This window comes from Pipistrellus kuhlii, unplaced genomic scaffold, assembly GCF_014108245.1.
Source record: "Pipistrellus kuhlii isolate mPipKuh1 unplaced genomic scaffold, mPipKuh1.p scaffold_m20_p_4, whole genome shotgun sequence".
NCBI lineage: Eukaryota > Metazoa > Chordata > Mammalia > Chiroptera > Vespertilionidae > Pipistrellus > Pipistrellus kuhlii.
Window position 1 is genome coordinate 39,220,605 of NW_023425540.1, and position 21,585 is coordinate 39,242,189.

The 21,585-nt window shown below is 40.5% G+C and overlaps 1 protein-coding gene across 2 annotated transcripts in view; it reads right to left on the minus strand.

Annotated features, from left to right (window-relative positions):
- Nucleotides 1-3,034: 3,034 nt before the first annotated feature.
- ACOT12 (acyl-CoA thioesterase 12) overlaps nucleotides 3,035-21,585 on the minus strand; it is a 31,435-nt gene continuing 12,884 nt past the window's right edge. For both annotated transcript variants that reach the window (XM_036409514.2, XM_045571685.1), the window contains exons 7-16: nucleotides 17,213-17,369; nucleotides 15,588-15,707; nucleotides 14,286-14,436; nucleotides 13,151-13,206; nucleotides 12,811-12,874; nucleotides 12,065-12,148; nucleotides 8,379-8,512; nucleotides 6,474-6,599; nucleotides 4,222-4,348; nucleotides 3,035-3,539 (exon numbers count right to left, since the gene is read on the minus strand). In XM_036409514.2, the coding sequence (XP_036265407.1) occupies nucleotides 3,390-3,539; nucleotides 4,222-4,348; nucleotides 6,474-6,599; nucleotides 8,379-8,512; nucleotides 12,065-12,148; nucleotides 12,811-12,874; nucleotides 13,151-13,206; nucleotides 14,286-14,436; nucleotides 15,588-15,707; nucleotides 17,213-17,369 (1,169 nt within the window). In that variant the 3' untranslated portion in view covers nucleotides 3,035-3,389. The remainder of the gene's footprint in view (nucleotides 3,540-4,221; nucleotides 4,349-6,473; nucleotides 6,600-8,378; nucleotides 8,513-12,064; nucleotides 12,149-12,810; nucleotides 12,875-13,150; nucleotides 13,207-14,285; nucleotides 14,437-15,587; nucleotides 15,708-17,212; nucleotides 17,370-21,585) is intronic.

The following is a 21,585-nucleotide window of genomic DNA, read 5'->3' on the forward strand; positions in this document are numbered from 1 at the left end:
GATGCTTCAAAAGCAAAATATTTACCAAATAAAAAACCACTTTTCTCTGTTTCAGTATCTAACAACTCAACAGTTCTAGTCTTAATAGGAGCTGTTTTTTTATTTCAGTGAGAGAACATGGCAGGATGTGGCTCAGCACCCCAACGCATCAGGAAATGGTGCCATGTCAGAGGAATTGCACACGCATACGTCTGGAAAAGGACAGCAGTGCTGCCTCTAATCCAGATTTGTTTCATTTGTTCTGTGAGGAGCAAAGGGCGCCAGCCTGCCAGCCGCAAGTTAAGTAAAAGGTTTTTCATAGAGGTTTTGATGAGGAGATGTTAGCGGCCATTTTGTCGTCCCTGGGTTTTGCTAAATTTTAATGGTCTATAAATTAGTGAAATAATTAGAAATAAACTGCAGGTGCCAAATGTAATATTAAAAAAGTGGATGTCCTGAGAGATTGTGAATTTCTTGAAAGGAATTATAGATGTTTATTTTCTTAGCTACAAATGCCTAAAGTATAAAACAAACATATATTCATTATTTCCCAGGAACCTACTATGTTCCATGTTCCTGGTATTCTCTTAGGCACGTGGGATTGTGTCAGTGAATAAGACAAGCAAGACCACATGCATTCTAAGGGGCTTTAAACAGTCTTAACCCTGCCTCCTTTTTGCTGCCGTTATATTCCAGGCCATTAGGTTTGAATCTCAACTTGCTCTTTTCTGGCAATCCCCTCTTAACCCCCATGGTCAACTCTCCCTTATGTCCTTCAGGCATCTTTACAGTCAGCTTAATAATCTTTCTGTGACCAGTCTTATAGAAAATATTTCCTTCCTCATCCCAATAACTTTTTTTCTCTAATTTTCTGAGTAATTTATATCCCCACCTAACACTATTTGTCCTTTCTTCACCAAATTATTTGTTACATCAGGACAGGAATTTGGACTTGCTCATTAGTATATCCCGGAGAAGTACTCAGCATATAGAAACTTCCATTTTTGTTGAGTGAATTATATTAACAAGTGACATAGTGGGAATTAACAGAAACATGTTGCAAATGATTGTATCTTCTTTAGATAATAAAGGGAAGGCCTTGAGGGGGGAGATTTTTTCTTCTGAAATCTGAATGACAAGAGGAACCAGTTGTGAAGATAATGGGGAAGAGCATTTATGGAGAGAATAGAGGAGACTGGCTTGTCATATTCAAGGGGCAGAAAGATGTGGTCTTTTGTGACTGTCTTCCTTCACTTAATGTTCTTAAAGTTCATCCATAACCTGATGTATAGGTATATAGCAGTGGTTCTCAACCTTTCTAATGCCGAGACCCTTTAATACAGTTCCTCATGTCGTGGTTACCCCCAACCATACAATTATTTTTGTTGCTACTTCATAACTAATTTTGCTACTGTTAATGAATCGTAATGTAAATATCTGTCATTTACGATGGTCTTAGGCGACCCAACAAGTTGAGAACAGCACCAGTTAGAAAAGTTGAGAACCCCTGGTATACAGGGAGTATATAGGGGTAAGGCTTTGATATCGTGATGTGAAATGATAGATAAATGCAGTTACACTGAAGCCAATATGACTGGAAAAGAGTGAGGAATAAACAAGTAGGAAAAGGTCAGATAGTTAACAAGGGTCATAGTTTATAGGCTCTACTAGTTAGTTTTTGCTGTGGAATCACCACAAAAATCTCAGAAGAATGCAATAATAAACCTTTCCTTAGCTCATGCCTGTGAGTCAAATCTAGGCTGGGCTTACCTGGACCACTGCTAATATCAGAGTTGGCTTGGTCACATTGTATAAAGTTTGGTTTGGGGTCTGCTGATCTAAGCCAGGCTCAGCTGAAGCAGTTCTGTTCCACGTCTCTCGTCCTTTTCCTGGGACCAACAGGCTAGCCCTGGCATGTTTTTCTCCTGACAATGTAAGAGATGTAAGAGGGCAAGTGCATTTGCAAAACACTTGGATTGCATCATATCTGCTAACTTTCCATGAATGAGTCACATGGCCAACAAGATGAGAAACAGACTAGTACACTCCATTCTTGGAGGTGGGGATGGTGGTGAGTAAATATTTCTGAAAAATAATCTAATATGCCACACAGCCTTATTGACTGTTATAAGGTATTGGCTTTTACTATCTGGTGTGCAAAATTGTTCATTTTTTTTATATATATATATTTTTATTTCAGAGAGGAAGGGAGAGGGAGAGACAAACAATAATGAGAATCATTGAGTGGCTGCCTCCAGCACGCCACCTACTGGGGATTGAGCCTGAAAGCAGGCATGTGTCCTTAATGGAATTGAACCTGGGACCCTTCAGTCCACAGGCCAGTGCTCTATCCTCTAAGCCAAACTAAATCGGGCTATTCATGGATTTTGAAAAGAAACATGGCATCATCCGACTGCTGGGTTGAGAGTGGAGTAAAGGAAGAAGCAATAACAAACAGGTTATAATTCAGGTGAGAGAAGCTGGTGCTTTGGATTAGGGTTGTGATAGAGTTGATTAGAAGGACTCAGGTATTGGTTATATTTTTAATAGAGCTATAAGGTTTTGCTGACCAGAGGTAGAGATTTGACAAACAGCAGGATGTATCTAACCTCTTAAGTGGTCTAAACTCTAATGGAGATGTCCTTCAACTCCTAAAAGTTATCCTGTAGAGGGGGCTGAATTAACATATGCAGGTTTGTCTTATGAGTTAAGGCAAATCACAGACAGAGTAGAATAATGAATGTTGAAGTCAAGGGAATAAAGTGCTAATGTAATGGTTATGAAAGAAGAGCTTAGTTAATATTCCCTTTCTCTGCAATAACACATTTTGCAGGTACTTTTCATGTGTATATATTGCAGTAGATACTAAATTGGTCAGCCACCTTGAATATATGTTAAATGACACTAGTAAAGTAGTTCCTATTACTAAAATTGATTGGCTCCCATTATGCTTTAATGTCTTCCTAATTTAAAGCTCTAAAACATGCAATACATCTTGTCAAATGCTCCTGACATACAGATGCCTGCGGTGCATGGAACAATCCCACACTATTAATCAGCTAACCAACTTGTCATTTCTTATTTTATAAAATTTCAAACAACACATTTCACCTCTGTAGTCTAAAAATATCTATGGTTATTTTAACCATATTTGTACCATTTTACAGAACACACAGTATTGCACATGGCAGCTTTCGAATGTCTGTGCCCATGGACAGAGCATTTAAAAACAGTTTTAAAGCTATTTTAATGCTAGCCCAAATCAATGATCTTTCACCTGAGATGCACTTTGGTTTTTAACCTCTTCCTAACTGCATTTTGCTTAGGCCAAAAGCTTGCCAAGTGTCATGGATAAAGGTGCTTGGAATTAAAAGTGGGAAATCAATTACAGATAATTGAAAGTTTCTCACTTAAAATATGCTTATTGACTCATCATCAGTAGCATTCTCTATGAATCGTATACAGGAACCTGCTGTCTCTTCAATGGATTTTGACCAGCCACCAAGATTTCCAGCAAAGTAAGGCAAGATGCTAGCAGAAATCTGGTTAAAATAAGATACCTGTTTCAAAAGAAAATACAGTATTTCAGTTTCTTATTGACATGGAACTTTTTCAAGCAGGGAACTGAGTCTTGTTTGTATAGGGAAGCTATTAATCCTATTTCTCTGGGGACCTGGAATGGATCTGAAAGGATTCCCCTGGTATGGACACACATTGCAGAATTATAGTTAACTAGATAGAGGCCTGCTGTATGAAAATTTATGCACTCGGTGGGGTCGCTCAGCCTGGTCTATGCCCTCTTGCAGTCCGGGACCCCTCAGAGGATATCCACCTGCCAGTTTTAGGCCTGCTCCCCGTGGGATCAGACCTAAACTGGTAGTCAAACATCCCTCTAGCAGCCCAGGAGTCCTTGGGCGATGTCCTACTGATGGCCTAAGCCTCAGTCAGACATCTTTAGCACTGCCACAGATGTAGGTGAAGGTCCCGCCACCACTGCTGTCCTCGCAGCCATCAGCCTGGCTTGTGGCTGAGCAGAGCTCCCCCTGTTGAGTGTCTGCTCTGCGTTGAGCATCTGCCCCCTGGTGGTCCGTGCACATCATAGCAATTGATCTTTGCTAGTCATTCAGCCTTTAGGGTCAATTTGCATATTATCCTTTTATTATATAGGATTAGAAATTATGAGTAAAAGACTTCTCATACCTGTAGAAACAAAGTAACCTGCAGATGTTTCATCAAACTTACAGTGCATGAACGGCTGTCAATAGCATGGATGAGAAAGCCAGCACATGTGATTTCACTTCTGACGTACTGTGGAGAAGGTGGGACCGATGGCAGAATGACCGACTTCACTGCCACGGTGTAAGTGTTACTGAAATAAAAATAAAAGGACACTTCCCAAGTTCTCGTGAGAAACAGAATAGTTGTTAGAACTATTCTAACATTCTAGATAGCTATATTCAAGCCATAGTAATATGGACCAAAAGTGTTTTCTCACAATTATATATACTTGCAGAATTCCACAAAGATGGAACTAATCTCCAAACTGGTTTTATTGTGCCCTAATGGGTTGTAATTTCACTTTCCTTTTAAATGAAAGAATAATACCCATTGTTTCAAAGAAGCCCCAAACAACAAGGGACCCTACAGAGGAGGATATAGAAGTTTTCTTCAGTTCACCCCAGTCACAATGCACTCCCTTTCTCGAGATTATTACTCTTAACGTTTTATTTTTTTTAAATATATTTTTTATTGATTTTTTTTTACAGAGAGGAAGGGAGAGAGCTAGAGAGCTAGAAATGTTGATGAGAGAGAAACATCAACCAGCTGCCTCTTACACACCCCCTACTGGGGATGTGCCTGCAACCAACATACATGCCCCTGACCGGAATCGAACCTGGGACCTTTCAGTCCGCAGGCCGACACTCTTCCACTGAGCCAAACCGGTTTCGGCTATTCTTAACATTTTGTTGTGTATTCCTTCAGACCTTTTTATAAATATATGACATTTATGTAAGAAAATGCACAGATAATAGATTTTTACATAGATATAATTATTTAACAAATATGTGTCTATAATTTGATTTTTCAGCTAACAAATCTTTGGAGGTGCCTCTGGTTACTTTATTCTTTTAAATGCTGGCAGAGTACTCCATGGCATGGCTCTACCACAATTTACAAGATGGTATTTGGTCTATGTCTAATATCTTTTGCCATAATAAGTGATATTACACTGAATATCCATGTGCATTATTATATACTAGTGGCAATCCAGAACCACTGGCTCCTAAGTGCTCACCTGCCTGATGGCCCTAATTGCTCTCTCCTCCTGGCCTGATCCCCCTCACTGCTTATGTGCTCTCTCTTCCTCTCTGTGCCTTCAGACCCCAGTGCAGGAGTGCTGAGAGCTCTCCGCCGAGGCCCCGCCCCTGTCCTGATGCCCCCTTCTGTGCTGGTGGTACAACAGGCCTGCATGTGCTTCCACTGGGGAAGAGGAGGCCGCCGTGGTCCCTCCTAATACCCCCGTCCGTCCAGGCTAGGCATTGCCACAGGCCTACATGCACTTTTGCTGGGGGTGACACAAGTCCCTGTCCCCACCCCCCTAGCTCCTGTACTTGCACACCTTTGACTGGTTGTGACTCGGCAAATTAGAATATGCTCTCTATATTATATAGGATGTATGGGATTATTTCTACAGGCTAGCTTTGACATCAGGAATGCTGCTGCTTGCCAAAACTGGTTTGGCTCAGTGGTAGAGCGTCGGTCTGCGGACTGAAAAGTCCCAGGTTCGATTCCGGTCAGGGGCATGTACATTGGTTGCAGGCACATCCCCGGTAGGGGGTGTGCAAGAGGCAGCTGGTCAATGTTTCTCATCGACGTTTCTATCTCTCTCCCTTCCTCTCTGTAAAAAAATCAATAAAAATATATTTAAAAATAAAGAATGCTGCAGCCAGTTTCAGTGGTAGACCTTAGCTGTCCTGGCAGCTTCCACTTGTCTGAGTATTATACTTGCTCTTGGGGCCCTTCTGCTTAGAACCTAGGCCATGTGTGTGGAGAAGTCCAGGGCCCAAGGAGAAGCCATGGGGAGATGCCGATTGACAGCCCTAGGGGGCAGCGGCCATTTGGATGTCTAGCACAATGAAACCTTTGTAAATCCTAAACCAATTCCTGGTATTGTATTTGACTTTTACTACATTTCTACTGGTAGTAGAATATTTCAGTGGTTTGCTAAATACCAGTTTTACATCTGCATAGAGAAAAAGAAAAGGGAACTGCTTTAGGAACCTTGCATGGTGCTTTATACATAACTGGCACTTAGCATATGATTATTTGGGTTCTGTGTTTTTTTAATGACTAAGGTTCATCTAGAAAAATTTCAGATGAACTTCATTCAAGATCAGAAATGCTTACATTGACTTCCTTATTTTCATATCAACTTTTGCTTCCTTCTCTGTACTATAAAACATTGCTGTAACACTTGAATTTCATTTACTCACCTATCTTTAAGAGATCTTCGTGACACAAGTACGACCAAGTCTTTGGGTTTGTCACCATTTGCTATAGGACAGGTGATATAATATATTTGGTCATCTTCACTCACCCAGTCTATGACTTCACAGGACCTGTGTAATAGAACAGTGAAAGAAAGGCAGTACTTTTCTACCGATAGAATAAGGCAGTTAATTATTTTGTTTGCATAACTTCATTATTGATGTCTACATTCACCCTTCTGCTCATATAACCATCCCTCCAAGCCAGCATCATTTCTCAGAGTCCATCTTTAGAAAGCTGTTTGGTCAGAAGAAATAACTGGGCATGTGATGGTGAACATGGTGGCCACCTGAGTCTAAGGTCACTGACCACAACACTTCAGAGAAAAGCATTTAGCTGTTTTCCACAAAAATTATTTTCTGTAGGACCAAGTAATAACATTTTGAAGACTATTGAATTATAAGATAGTTCAAGAAGAACTCGGGTAAAGGGATATGGTATATTAGAAAGGACACTAAGTTTGGAATCAAACAACTTGCCTTTGAATCCTGGACTGCCATTTAGTAGATGTGTTAGGTTGGGGCAAGCCACTTTATTTTGTCACTTTATTTTTTCCATCTCTAAAATGTAGATAATAATACCTATGGGGTTATTGTGAGGATTAAATGCAAACACCTGGCACAGTACCTGAATTATTGTAGGTACATAAGAAAAGTAAGTTGGGTAGGAACTCATTCTTCCATTCAAGTTCAGTATGGCTAGAATGTCAGGTGATATAGCAAATAGAGGGAGAAACATTTGGAAAGAATTAACACCAAAGTTTAGGCATTGTTCTTACTAAAAGCTTTGTACTTACAGAGTATCTACAAATACTGATGCAAGATAATCGTGAAGTGTTTCTCTTCTCTTCGAGTGTTCTGTTAGGACAGCATTAACTATATTGTATCATTTAGGCACCTATGCAATGTAACATGACCCTGGAGCTGTTTCACTTTTGTGGTATTAAATTATGGTTAGATAATTTAACCATAATGAGGTTTAGTAATTTTAAAGACAAACCCCTACCTCAGGATTAGGAAGTCAACAGTAATGCTTACTATTATAGGAAGCCCACCTCACCAATCCTTCCCTGTCAGCAAGGTGTTCTAGAAGCCCTGAGTGGGCCCAAGAGCTGGAACTCCTTGGAGAGGGGGCGTAGCCTGAGTGCGGTCAGTCCCTATCAGTACAAAAGAGGGTACACAGCTCCCTCTTTCAGGAAATGAAGACAAGTGGAGGAGATCGAATAAGGCATGCAGGAGACAGAGGTAACAGAAATAAGAGATGTAGGCTGACAGGAGTGGCCTCTGATCAGACAGGGAGAGCAGGAAGGAATGCCTTTCACCTCTGCACCCACCCAGCTTCCTCCCAGCTTCTCACCTGGGAGTGCTGCTTCACAGAAAACAAACAAAACAAGGGACTGCCAATTAAATATCAAGAGCGTGAAGTGAAAATAACAGTTCGATAATTATTTCCTCAAGAGCAGTGAAACTGGAAAAGCGTGGAATTCAGAGCCTGACAGACCTGGGCTCCAATTTGGGTTCCATCGCTTTATGGCTGTGCTGTCTTGGCAATCTCTCTCATTAAATGAAAATACTGTGAAACTTGAACAGTTATTAGCAGGATTACAATAGATGTGGATAAAGCATGTCAACTCCATATTGATGATAAGTGATTATAATAATTTGGTTTTGTGTTTCTTAATAGCACCTAATGCCATTTTCTATGCAGAGCATGCTTTATTAGTAAAAACTAGACTTTAATTAATAAAACAAGAGGTCACATGTTGGGCAATGGAGATGCAATGCAATCCGGAGATTATCTTTTCTATCATGTCAGGGTTGATTAGGAAAATACTTTAAATTTATTCTTACATGTAATGGGGGTCCCACAAAGGTCGCTTGGTAAAGTCAGACAATAGATGATAAGCCAAGTGTGCCGGTTTTTCCACGTGCTTTTCAACCCAAATAGATAAAATATCCTCTTCTTCCAGAGTATATATTTTTATCTAAAAGATAAAAAAATAAATTACAAAAGAAAAATGGATATTTTTACTTAAAAAAACATCACAGATGTGCCCCACCAGTGTGCCCAGTGGTTGTAGACTTATGAACCAGGTCAACCTATGGCCTCTGAGCCAGGAGGTCATGGTTCCAGTCCCTGTCAGGGCACATGCCCGGGTTGCAGGCTTAATCCCTAGCAGGGGTCATGCAGGAGGCAGCCAATCAATGATCCTCTGTCATTATTGATGTTTCTATCTCTCTCCCTTCCTCTCTGAAATCAATAAGAACATATTTCTAAAAAGCCACCATGGGCATACACATGCAGTCAAAGGCTGCTGGCATCCAAATAACCATGAAGCAAATGATGGCAACTTAACTTCAAACACTTGGATACCTAGGGCTCTGCCCAGGATGCTGTACTTCTGTATTCTCCAAACAACATGTGACTTGAGGGTAGGTTATTTAATTATTGTGCAATAGTTCAGGAACAATACCATCAGGTTATTAGGCTGCACCTTGGAGCCGAGGCTGCAGATGTCAGGTGTGCCTTCTGGTGGGCTGAGGTGACCCCGGGAAGTCAGGTGGCCACCTCAGGAACCAACTCATTCACTCAGTGGAGTTGCTGAAGTACCATGTTTCTTCAGCACAAAGCGTCCTTTCATTAGTGACTCATAGGGCAGGCCAATTCCTGGGTTTCTTCCTAATGCCTATTATTCCTTAGCTCAGAGGAGGCCCGGGTTGGAGAGCCATGTGACTTATACCAAAACATTAATGTATTCCTGTTACTCTGAACTCTCTTCTTCTACTGTGCTTTTGCCAACAATCAGAGACATGTGTTCCACTAAGCACACATTCCTCCCCTGCCCATTTAAAATCTCCATCTCTTTCAGGGTGCTTTGAAGTTAGTGTTGAAACTTGTCATCTTATAATAATTCCCATGGCAACAAGCTGTGCGAAGACAAACAAACATAGGGTTAAGACTTCCCTGCAGGAATCAAGCAGATGGAAAAATCAAGCTGTGAGGGAGAAAACCTTTATTTAAATATCTTCAAGGAAAGAATGAAGCAATGAGACTGACCACAAGTGGCTCAGAGTGGAAAGAAGGGACTATTTGCTTATTCCATTTTACCTCTCCGGTTGACCTGACAGTGCCAAGCCTGTCTTTCAATAGAGCTGACGGAGGAGGACATAATGTCGGCCCAGAGCTCTTACCAAAAAGTGAGAAAAGCATGCGCAGGGCGCCAGTTGGTGGCCAAGACTCAGCTAGCATGGGTGTGCCTAACTTTGCCCCTGTACAGCAGGAGTAGAAGGAAGCTCATTGGTGTAAATTCAGAGAGAAGTCACCGTGGCAAGCTTGGTGGCCATGTAGCTCTAGGCCAGGCTGCTGGAGCTCTGCAGCCTCAGAGGAGGTGAGGGCAGGTGGCCAAGTGCATGCCACAACCTCAACCATGGTCAAACCAGTGTGGAGTGGGATATAATACTGGGCTGAGTACTTGTTGAGGGTTGAATTGTGTCCTTTCCAAATTCATATGTTGAAGTCCTCACCCCTAGGATTTCAGAATGTGACCTCATTCGGAAATAGGGTCATTGTAAATGTAATTGAGTTGAGGTTATACTGCAGTTGGATGGGCTCCATACGACCTGTGTCCTTATATAACGGAGTAACCAAGAGGTCACCAGTTCAATTCCTGGTCAGGGTACATGCTCAATTCCCAGTAGGGGGTATGCAGGAGGCAACCAATTGATGTTTCTCATGGATGTTTCTATCCCTATCCCTTTCTCTAAAATCAATGTGTGTGTGTGTGTGTGTGTGTGTGTGTGTGTGTGTGTGTATATATATATATACATACATATACATATACATATATATACACACACACACACACACACATATATATGTGTGTGTGTGTGTGTGTGTGTATATATATGAATTTGCACACAGACATGCACACTGGGAGAACACCACATGAAGATAAAGGCAAAAATTGGGTGACACATCTACAAGCCAAGGAACACCAAAGATTGCCAGAAAACCACCAGAAGCTCAGGGAGAGGCCTAGAACAGGTTCTCCCTCATCCTTCAGGAGGAACCAAAGCTACCAACACCTTGATCTTAGACTCCCAGCTTCCATAACTGTGAGACAATACATTTCTATTGCTTAAGCCACCCAGTTTGCAGTCCTGTTACAGCAGTTCTAGGAAAGGGCCACAGCACTTTTCCTGGAAGCCGCTCCCCAGGGTGCAGAAACATGCTGCTGCTTCCTACCCTCGGCCAAAGCAAACATCAGGCTGAGCTGTCACCATTACACCCTGCCCCGGCAGCCCCTTTAGACTTACCAGTGCCGAGAACAGTACTATGTGAGGGAAGGATATTTGACCAATCCTCAGAAGGTGAAGGCAAAGGCAGCAGGAAATCCTTCCCAGCGCTGCTGTCAGAATCAATGACAGATGCAGATGAAGCAGACAAGGAGAGGCAGAGGTTGGTGTTGGCTCCCTTTAAACCCTACTACTATAGAAAAGCCAGCTTTTGCTTAGTGAAAAATTTTTCCAAGAAAACCAGTTCCCTTTCATGCTCAGAAGAATACAGGTTAAATTCCATTTGTACCCAGATCCTATGAGTACCCTATTTTAGAGGCTTCTGCTTCACTCATGATGAGAAACAGTACACATGTTTCAGAGCTGGCATTATCGAGCATCTCCTGAGAGCCAGCCACTGCTATGTGCTGGGACCACAGTGGTGAGCAAAAGGGCCCTCAAAGAGCATGCAGTTAGTTAGTATTAGTTAGTATGAGCATAGCTTCAAAGGGCCTCCTAACATACCTCTGAAACTAGGTACAATTAGAATCTAAATGCTGCATGTTCAGTTAAATTTGATGACACAAAATATTGTAAAAGGTGTTAAAAGAGACACAATTTTCCTTCTTAAAAAGTTAATAATCTAGTTAGGAGAAAAGACCGTGTAAAAGCTCTATTGCCATTAATTCTGTTATCAGTTCAACGTAGCTGTGGAAGAAATGCCATAGACAGTGCCTAATTAATTGTCAAGTTGATTTTAAAGAAGTAATTGTGAAGGGAGTTCCTAAAGGGAAAAGTTCCTTCAATCAGGGCTGATAGGAGTGGCTTTACGGGAAGCATTTCTGCTGAGTCTTGAAGACCAGCTAGGATTTGGGCAGAGGGAGAGGAGGAGAGAAGTGGCATATAACAACTAAGCTGAGAGGTGAGGGGGTGCAGGGTGTATTTGAAGGACCCCAAATCAGCCAGCATGGAGTAGTAGAGGCAGGGCTGAAACGAGGCTTGACTTTTAGAAATAATTTTAAAAAAACACACAAAAGAATATATATATATATATATATATATATATATATATATATATAATTTTACTTTCTTAAAAGCAGTAGTATAAGCAGAACCATCACCACCATTATCATTTTTTTAAAATTTTTTTAAATTGGATTTATGGGGTGACATTGGTTAATAAAATTTTTAGGTTTCAGGTGTATGATTTTTATTTGTGATGTATAATGAGTTGTTTGTGCATATGCCTGGATGCCTCCTACCTTTTCCACAGCACTGGTGACTTCCCAGCCACTTTTGGCCACCAGCTGTTTGAAAGCCTCCACATTGTCATCGCTCAGGGATACCTAAAATGCAGATATTTAAAAAGCTGTGAGTTCAATGCACAGATACACAAACAAATATAATATTTCCTGCTTAGAAAACGGAGACTTTTAGAGCCGAAGTGATTATGTCGTGTTTAAAACTATGCTACAGGTAATAACTTCTCTCTCAAACTCTTAACTCAGAATTCAGACAAAGTAACATGAGGCCTTTATGTTTAGCAAGTTAATCGGATTTTAATTGGTGTGCTAAGCAAAGACAAGATTGCCCTTTTGTATGACTTCCTAATAAACTTGGATTTTCCTTTACATTTTATGGCCCAAAATGATGAAAACAACTAATACTTCGTTGTTGTGTTATAAAAATGAAATCTGGTGGGCATGTCATTCAGCAGAAATCGTGCTAAGACAATGTCCCATGCTGCTCAGATGCATTTGAAGGCAGAGCTTCCTGTGTTTGTAATTTGGGAACTGTACCTACAGTTCAAACAAGACAGCGACGCAACTGGTTGGTAACCAGTTACTGACAGCTCGGTCCTGTTTCATTGTGAGATGGCTGGTTGCCATGATTCACCTTTTCATCTAACCTGTGTAATCAGCACAACCTGAGTCAGTTAAACAGGGAACTTCTGTTTCTGTAATGATGTGATCTTTCTACAAAGAGCTCCAAATCATAAAACGGTTACCTGGTTGCGAATATCCCAGTGTATGGAAAGTGGAATCTCTTGTTTGTGGGAAATGACATATTTTCTGGGGGGAAAATTAAAAATGTTAAATAACAGTTTTCTTCCCTGTATTTAGCACACAGCAGTAATCATCACACACTTTCTTGAGCTGAAATCAGCAGTTTAAAATGCTGCTTTTACTGGTGAAACAATCAGGAAGAACAATTTTCATCACTGTCAGAAAACATCAACCTTCTCTCCTTTCATTATATGGGACTAGACTCGCAGAGAGCAGCTCTTTGTTATGCAATTTGCAAGGTAATATCTTACACCGTAACATGCTTTTACCTAGGTCCCTTACCTGCCCAGACGAATTCTCTTGCGTGCAATAGCTCCACAATAACGTCTAAAATCATCCTTTAATTAAAAAAAAAAAAGTAAAATCAATACATTTCTTATACTTTAGTGCTATAATCTTAAGTCTTTCTCCCCTAAGTCAGTTGAAGAAGCCAACTGGAACCCAGTGTCTGCATGAATGCTGCTCAGGTGAGAGTTAGCAATAAGGCAACTGCAGATAGTTCCCATGAACATGGAGCAGCACAGAGAAGCAGACTTAAAGTGGGAGAAGAGAATCAGAAATGAGGAAGGAGCCGAAACCAGTTTGGCTCAGTGGATAGAGCTTTGGCCTGCGGACTGAAAGGTCCCAGGTTTGATTCAGGTCAAGGGCATGTACCCTGGATGCAGGTACATCCCCAGTAGGGGGTATGCAAGAGGCAGCTGATCAATGTTTCTCTCTCATCGATGTTTTTAACTATCCCTCTCTCTTCCTCTCTGTAAAAAAAAAAAAAAAAAAAAAAAATCAATAAAATATATTTTAAAAAATAGAAATGGGAAAGAAAGACAATATGCTTCCAACAGCAGTGCAGGGCCCAGTTGAGGTGAAGTAGACAGGGCCCCCATTGAGACAGTATAAGGGTAATATCTGGACTCCATCTTGGAGGCCTAACTAATGCTCCTTGCTCAGAAACCTTCCCATAGTTGAAATTAACCTAATCACATCCTTAAAGGGAAGAATGCACAATAACATCCCTTCTTCACATCGTGTTCTGCAAAATAGGTGCTTTGTCTATTAAATGGTAACTAGAATATCTGCCCAAGCATTATCTTATGGGCCCTTTGAGTGATCCAAAGACCACTGAAAACAACTGTGACTACCCCGGGATCACCACCGCCAGGTGACGATCATGGGACAACTTGCCTCCCCCCTCGTTGCCTCGCCCTGCACCCACCCCAAGCCATCCACAAGAATGGGAGCTCAGCCTCTCCTTTCTGGTCGACTCCCTTGTGCACAAGCTCTTTTCAGTAAACTCTGTCTGCTTGATCTTGTTCTGAGTGCTCCTTTCTACGACATTACAACTCAAGAACATGGCATTTCAACAAAGGATTAGAGTAATTTTTTTGGGGGGGGGGGAAAGTCCATGGTGCTAATAACTTACCTTAGACATGGGTTTGATTTTGGGAAATGTGACCAGTTCTTCCTTATCATTGACGGCGTTATAAATGAGAAAAGCACTGTTGATGTGACGGCCCAGGCCCTCAGACCACTCCTGGCAATCAAAGGCCTCCACGCGCACTCCCACTTCGGCACTGTAGGGGGTGACACAGCGCGGTGGGCAGAGAACCAAAGCTCACCAGGCCCACCTCTGCCCACCACCTCCACCTCCTCCTCCAAGCACAGAAGGAAATGAGGGTCCTGGTATTTCCTCTGTGGTCTGCAAATCTATGCAACTGTTAAAATCCATTTCTCCAGGTCCGAAAGATCAGATGTGCAAGCCCCTGAGGGTATTTCTGCTTTACTTTCCCACTTTCAGGGGTGAGGAGGAGGAAGGCCAGTTGTGATTTTGTATATATTCATGAACATATTTTAGTAATGGGGAGGGGAGTTCAAATTATGCCAAAGTCAAATTTTCTCCCCTCAAAATAATAATTCTGTGAGGAAAAGCATCAAACACTGAAATTGAACAGGAAATACAAATATTCTTTTTTACATTTAAGAAGAAAAAATACTAAAAAAAAATACAAAATTAAATCTTTTCTTTATATATTAAGAGTAATAAAAATAACTGGAAAGTGGCTGGGACTTCATGGTGATAAATGGCAGGTCTATTATGAATAGGTTGACCATACAGCCACTGGGACTCTTGAGAATGAAAGGAAGAGTTAATAATTACACAGGTATAAACCAGGACCATTCTGGTAAACTGAGACATAGAGTCATTATGAGAGATAAAAACCAACCTACCACAATTTAGTATAAGGAGGCCTCAAGCAGAATATAGGGTTAAAATGTGTACAAATTTTGAAAACTGAATGGAAAAAAAAAAAAAAAAGAAACAGAAAGAACTTGGTTATTTTAAAATAGTCCCTATAAAGCATCGATCAGACTGTCAAACCTCAGAGGGAAGATAGGGGAGGGTGGGGTAAGGGGGAGCGATCAACCAAAGGACTTGTATGCATGCATATAAGCATAACCAATGGACACAGACAACAGGGGGTGAGGGCATGAGTGAGACGGGGGAAGGGAGGGTTGATAAGGTAATGGGGGAGGGGTGTGTGTGTGTGAGGACACATATGTAATACCTGAATCAATAAAGAAATGTAAATAAATAAAAAGAAAAAAATAAGACAAAAAATAGTCCCTATATTCACCTCCAGATTGAAATAGAAAATTTAAAACATATTTATGTGCAAGTTTTAAAGTTGTTTTTAGCAGCTGAAGACCACTACACACACTTTACCAGGTCTGAAAGGTATTGTTGACGACGGCATTGAAGACAAGACGATCTCCCACTGTGGATGGTCCTCGGAACTTAAACATGTCCACAGACTTCAGGAGCGGATGGGCGCGACAGAGGCGGCTGATGAAACAAAGGGGAGGAGAGGAGAAACAGATAATTTTCTCCTAAATATTTTCAGGAAACGCTGATTCGCTTCATAGGCACAACAGACCAGTGTTCCATGTACTTCCTAAGTAAACACCTTTTAACTCCAGTGAAACAAATAACTAGATCATGTGTGTTGAGAGTGGTTCTGTACGCCCCCTGCAAATGCTTTGGGAAATACCATGTCCCCACGCCGCGGTGTCTTTACCAAGATTCTGGTGCTCCTCTGGTGGTGACAGTCCTGCCCTCGCTTTGTCCCCCATGAAAGTCCCTCTGAAGAATAAGCCAATGTCTTCCATTCTAATCTCAGGGTTCTATTCATTCCGGCAGCTCACAGGGAGCAGGGACTGCCACGGTGGAGCGGGGCACAGTGTGAGAACGCCAGCTAGTGCCGTCCACACCAGTTCCTTAACTTCACAGTTAACAGATTCACCCACATATCCAAAGATTTAACATTTTTCCCTCACAGAAAAATTACCTAGATTGCTGCACAAAGCCTAAAGGCTACAAGTTACTCACTTTATGATTGGTGTGTGTGGGAACTTTTTGAAATATCTAGAAAGAATATGTAATCTCAGAAATACATCCGTTCTTTTTACATTTTAGATTCCCACTGTGGCCATTCAATCACTCTAAAGAATTGTGCCTACACTCGCTGCACAGACTCTGCCAGTTAATTTTATTGTGAGCTTTTCAAATAGAAGAGGCTCAAATGCTTTCTTGTCATTAAGAATGACAATCTCATTTTTAAAAACAAGCTGACTTTTATTTGTGCATAATTTATAGGAAGGATAACGACAGGTCCTTAACTATAGTAATAACTACAGGCACATTAATAAAATTCTTATAGTTTTGGAAAAAATAAAACTTAACAGTTTTCAGTGGTTACAAAAATTGTCAGCAGGGCAAATCCTCTTGAAATGCATTTTCAGAATACACATGTTCTTTAAAGCTGATAAGTTACCTACATGCTCTAAGAATAAAATAAACATTTTTGAAACTGAGGCAAATTTAAAAGGATTCTTCCAATTCTTCCCCTTTTTCCTCTTATTTTTCAGTTAATCCTGTAGCCATAATGATTCCAACACACCTTTGAAGGTCAGACCTAACTGTAAATTGACGTTAAAATTGTCTATAAATTGCCGTTAAAAAGCTTGTGACTTGACTATTTTTAAGTGTAAACACCATCTCCTATTTCTATTCTGCATCTACTTTGTTATAGCCATTGTTTCAAGGAATTTTAATGTCACAAGGTCAACATTCATAATTCAGAATAAAGTATGAGAACTGTAGCTTCATTTTTGTTTTTGGACCAAGTTTATCTGAAGGTAAACAGCTAAATGACTAATTTTCTCATTTTGATAAAAGACAACACTGTCCTCTCCTTGTCTGCTTGACTTGCCCAATAATTGGATCTCGGTCCCTTTCTACTCTCACCCCACTGGTCCGAACACCACATGTCAAAGGTCAAAACCAAGAACCTTGCAGAAATAGTAGCCACCGTCTCCATCCAAGCCATAATCTGGCCACCAAATGTATTTCCATGATGGTTTGCATGGGGTGGGAGGACAAGTTCAATGCTCTGAACAGAGGTGCCCCTGGTGGAAACTGCTCCTTCTTCTTCATCACAAATGAGATCTGAAAGGTGGATGTAAACATTAATGATGGCGGAGTTCACCACAGGACAGGAGGCTACGCCTTGCTTCCCCACCAGCACTCTCAAGCCATGAGATTTTTAGAAAAGTTAAATTATTCCCAAAGACTGAAAACTCCTGAGGAAATAAATAGATTTTATTCAACAGAATGACTTTCATCTGAATGGTAGATATTTAGAGTGAATTGGATAATAGATCAGAAAGGGCCTTTCAGAGAATATATTCCAACCTACCTTACAATTTGGATTAAAAAATGATTACATTTAAACTTGAGTTGTTTGAGATGGAGGAGGAAAAGGTCAGGGTAGGAAGGGGCAGAAAGAAATTTGGGGATTGATGAATATGCCATTGTCTTGATTGTGGTGATGGTTTCATGGGTGCATACGTGTCTCAAAACTTACCAGCCTATATGGGGATGATCACTTTGTAGGTTATACGAATGTCTAATGACTATGCTGTATACATGAAACTAATATAGCATTGTATGTAAACTGTAATGAAAAAGCTTATTAAATTGTACACTTTAAATATCATGTCAATATAGCTATTAAAAAATAAAGAAACTGGAGTCATGGAGGGCCATAGACACGGAGAATCTTGAATAGCTTGCTGTACTCTATGAAGTTCAGAGCAGGAATGTGGCTCCCCATGGTTGCTGTTTTGTAATGAATGCCGTCACCAACAGAAAAGACACAATATGTTGTACTTCTCAGTGTCCTTCTGCTTCTTTTGAATCATATCTGCTTCATTTACTGACAAATTGGTTTTTACTCTCAACAATGGAGAAATCATTTGCTTTGGCTGCAAAGCAATAAGTGTGTTCAATTATGTTGCCTGCATCATCATATGAATCACCAGCCAGGCTTAAATCTCACTTGCTATTGTTGAGACGGAAGAGGAAGACTTCCGAATCAGGAGCTACCATCCTGGCTGCCCAGTCAGAGGCAGTGTGAGAACACAGAGGTGCTTTGCTGTTGTTGGGAACTGGGCATGGGGCCATTCTCGGTGCAGTCACATATGAGCAGAGAAATGTGGTTATAGAAACTTTTAACTCCATTTCCTATTGGAATTTAAAAATTTATAATTGATTAGTTGATGGTTTTTCCCGCCCCCCTCCAGCTCCCCCCCCCCTGCCTTGTTCAACTGATCATTTCAGTCATCTGCTTAAAAACATGTCTGTACTTCCCATCCTCCTAGTATAAAATCCTTCCTCTTTCCTCTAGCCTTTCCTTTTTGGTCTGTCTACTCTCCATCCAGTTGGTCTGATTACTACTAGCACCTCTCCCTTCTGCATCATATTCTCTCTCCCCAATTTTCCCTCTCTTTGTTCCTGCCACAATAACGCTTTTCAGTTCAACTAAATTTTGCCTTCCACATCAGGGCATCTGCACATGTTGGTTCCTCTTTCAGTAGCAATTGTCCTCGCCACCAGCACTACCACCTTCTTCCACTTACCTCCTATTCTCACTTGCTTATCTCAGTGATCATTCTCTCAGGAAAGCCTTCCCTCACCTCCACGGCCAATCCCCACTCTCACAAGCTCTCACATGTCCCTTTATTCCACAGCTATAGTTTTATGTTTATTTGTGTGATTTTTGATGATCTGATTCCCCAGGTCCTAAGATCCTTTGAGCAAAACGTTCTCAGTAAATATTTTTGAGTGAAGAGATGAATAAATTTAATCTGGCTGATTTTTCCACATTCATAGTCCTTACTATCAACAGATTTTTTAAGGTAACAAAATGATAGGACTGAAGCATACTTCTGTTGCTGTTTATTAGAGTTCTACTGCTCTTCATTTTCACTTAAACAGTATTGTAGACTCTTTTATTTTTTCCCCATTTTACTGTATAGGAAACACTCCAACCAACTAAACCACCCAGCCAGGGCTCTTTTTAATAACTGATTTTGTTAAATGATGTTCTATATAAACATCCAAAACTAGTATTAATCTACATATTTTAGGTTAAATGTTCTTATTCAAATGGTGTTTTTTTTTCAAAATAAAGTAATATAAACTATCTCTAAAATATATTGCTAAATGAAAAAGAGAAAGATGCATAATTGTTTGAATATTGTGTTACCAGTATGTGCTAGTGTGTTATAAAGTATGAGTGTGTGTGTGTGTGTGTGTGTGTGTGTGTATAACCGTAGTTGTCTCTGAGGAAGGGAATTAACTGGGAGACACAGATAGTAGGAAGACTTACCTTCTAAGTAAGTGCTCTCCTAGACCCTTTGAATTTTTCACCCTGTGCATGTGTACTATTTTTAAACAATTCAAAAATAATTATAAAATAGAAAATTAATAAAGAGGGAAGATAGGGGTCAGGTAGGCAAGGGGAGATTAATCGGGGAACTTATATACATATAAGCATAGCCCACGACACAGACAATGGTGTGCTGAAGGCTTGGGAAGGGTAGGTGCAGGGTGGAGGGGGTCAATGGGAAAAAACAAAACAAAAACAAAGGAGACATCTATAATACTTTCAACTATAAAGATACAATTTTTAGAAATTAATTACGAGAAGGCCTTATAATGTGAGAGACATTATAAATACTCAAATATAAGGCGATTCTTTCTTTTCTGAGAAATAATTTTTAAAAAATCTACTTGATTCCTATGAAGACATACATGGCACACACAGACACATAGATCTAGGTACTAGGGCAGACCATATGCGCATAAGCATCAGCTGCGACATGTATACAGAGATATATTGAGTATAAGTGACTTCAGGGCAAAAGCATGCCTACTCGCAGGTAACTGCCCATCAATGCAGAGACAGGGCTCTCCCAGGTTCAGAGGCTCACAGTTCTGCTATGTACACAAGTTAAGCACAGTAAACAGACCTCATCTCTCGGCAGGCTTCCAACACTTGAACTTTGGATGTTCATTAGGTATTGTATCATCATTCTACTGGGACAATTTAACATTCATCCCACATGTTCAAGTCATCGTAGCCCCAGTTTTCTTTCCCATGCCAGAAAAGACCAGCACAGGGCCATGCTCATAGAGATTTGATTCCTTACTAAGTATTATCATGAAAATGCTCCAAATCTTTAACAGGATCTAAGTCTTCCACAATAGGCCCCACTTCCACATGCCAGCAGTACATGAGCTCATTCCAAAACAGTCTGGTTCTCACATCATCGAATCTCATCCTTGCCCTGTTTCTTCTGTAAGAGAGTGATTTGGATTCTACTTTCTTACTTCTGTAATGATATGCCTTTCAATCATACGACATCTTGAAAAAGATTCCAATCTCTTATGTCTGATATGATAACCAATACAGAACCATGGGTTTTCTGAAAACATAGTTCAGTAACAAAGAGGATCTAGCTATCTTCCTTCGGAACATTATGTCCTGTCCAAAACAAACTCCATCAGAGCCACAGGGCAGCGGGTCGACAAACCACTTGCTCTCTATGGCAACGTCAAGCTCAGGGTCTGGCTCTTATGCTAGTACACTTAAGAAACTTTGCCTTTAAGTTCTGTGATACCCTTGAAATCTAGAAAAATTTCTAAAGAGAAAAATCAAACCAATGAAGTTGGTAAAGTTGTTTTGTGCAAAGGAATGTAGAATAATCTATTTTATGGCTGATTTTAAAAAGACATAAAAAATCTATAATTCTAAATTAAACCAGACATATAGATCTGATCCGCCCAACTTACTCACAAACTGAATAAACTAAAGTCAATTGCAATCATCCTACTTTTACATCGAATGACTGTGGTAAGTACCTGTTATTAATTCAGAATGTTTCCAGTACTCAAAGCACTGCCTGTGTTCTGGAGACAGGAAGAGAAAATTGCTGCTGATTTTGTTTATTAACACAACTTGCACAACTCCAGAACAAGCCAACGGAGCCTAGTTCACCTGGTTCACGTGGCAAGGGAAAGAGGCTTAGATCCTACCAATGCTTCCAAACAGACAGACACTAGTGAAAAAGGCCAGAATAGCAGGGATCATTGTAACTTTCTACCAAGACAAAAGCAAACAAACAAACAAACAATTTTCAGGTGTTTTAAGTACAAATTTGATACCAATTATTTCTTTCTTTTATAATCGACTTCTTCAATAATGATTTCTATGATCAGCTTTGTTCAACCTGTAGCCATGACAATTATTTCCTATCCTAAAAAATAATGCCCTTTGACTTCGAGGGCATAGCTCTATGCTGTTTATCTCACCTTTTAC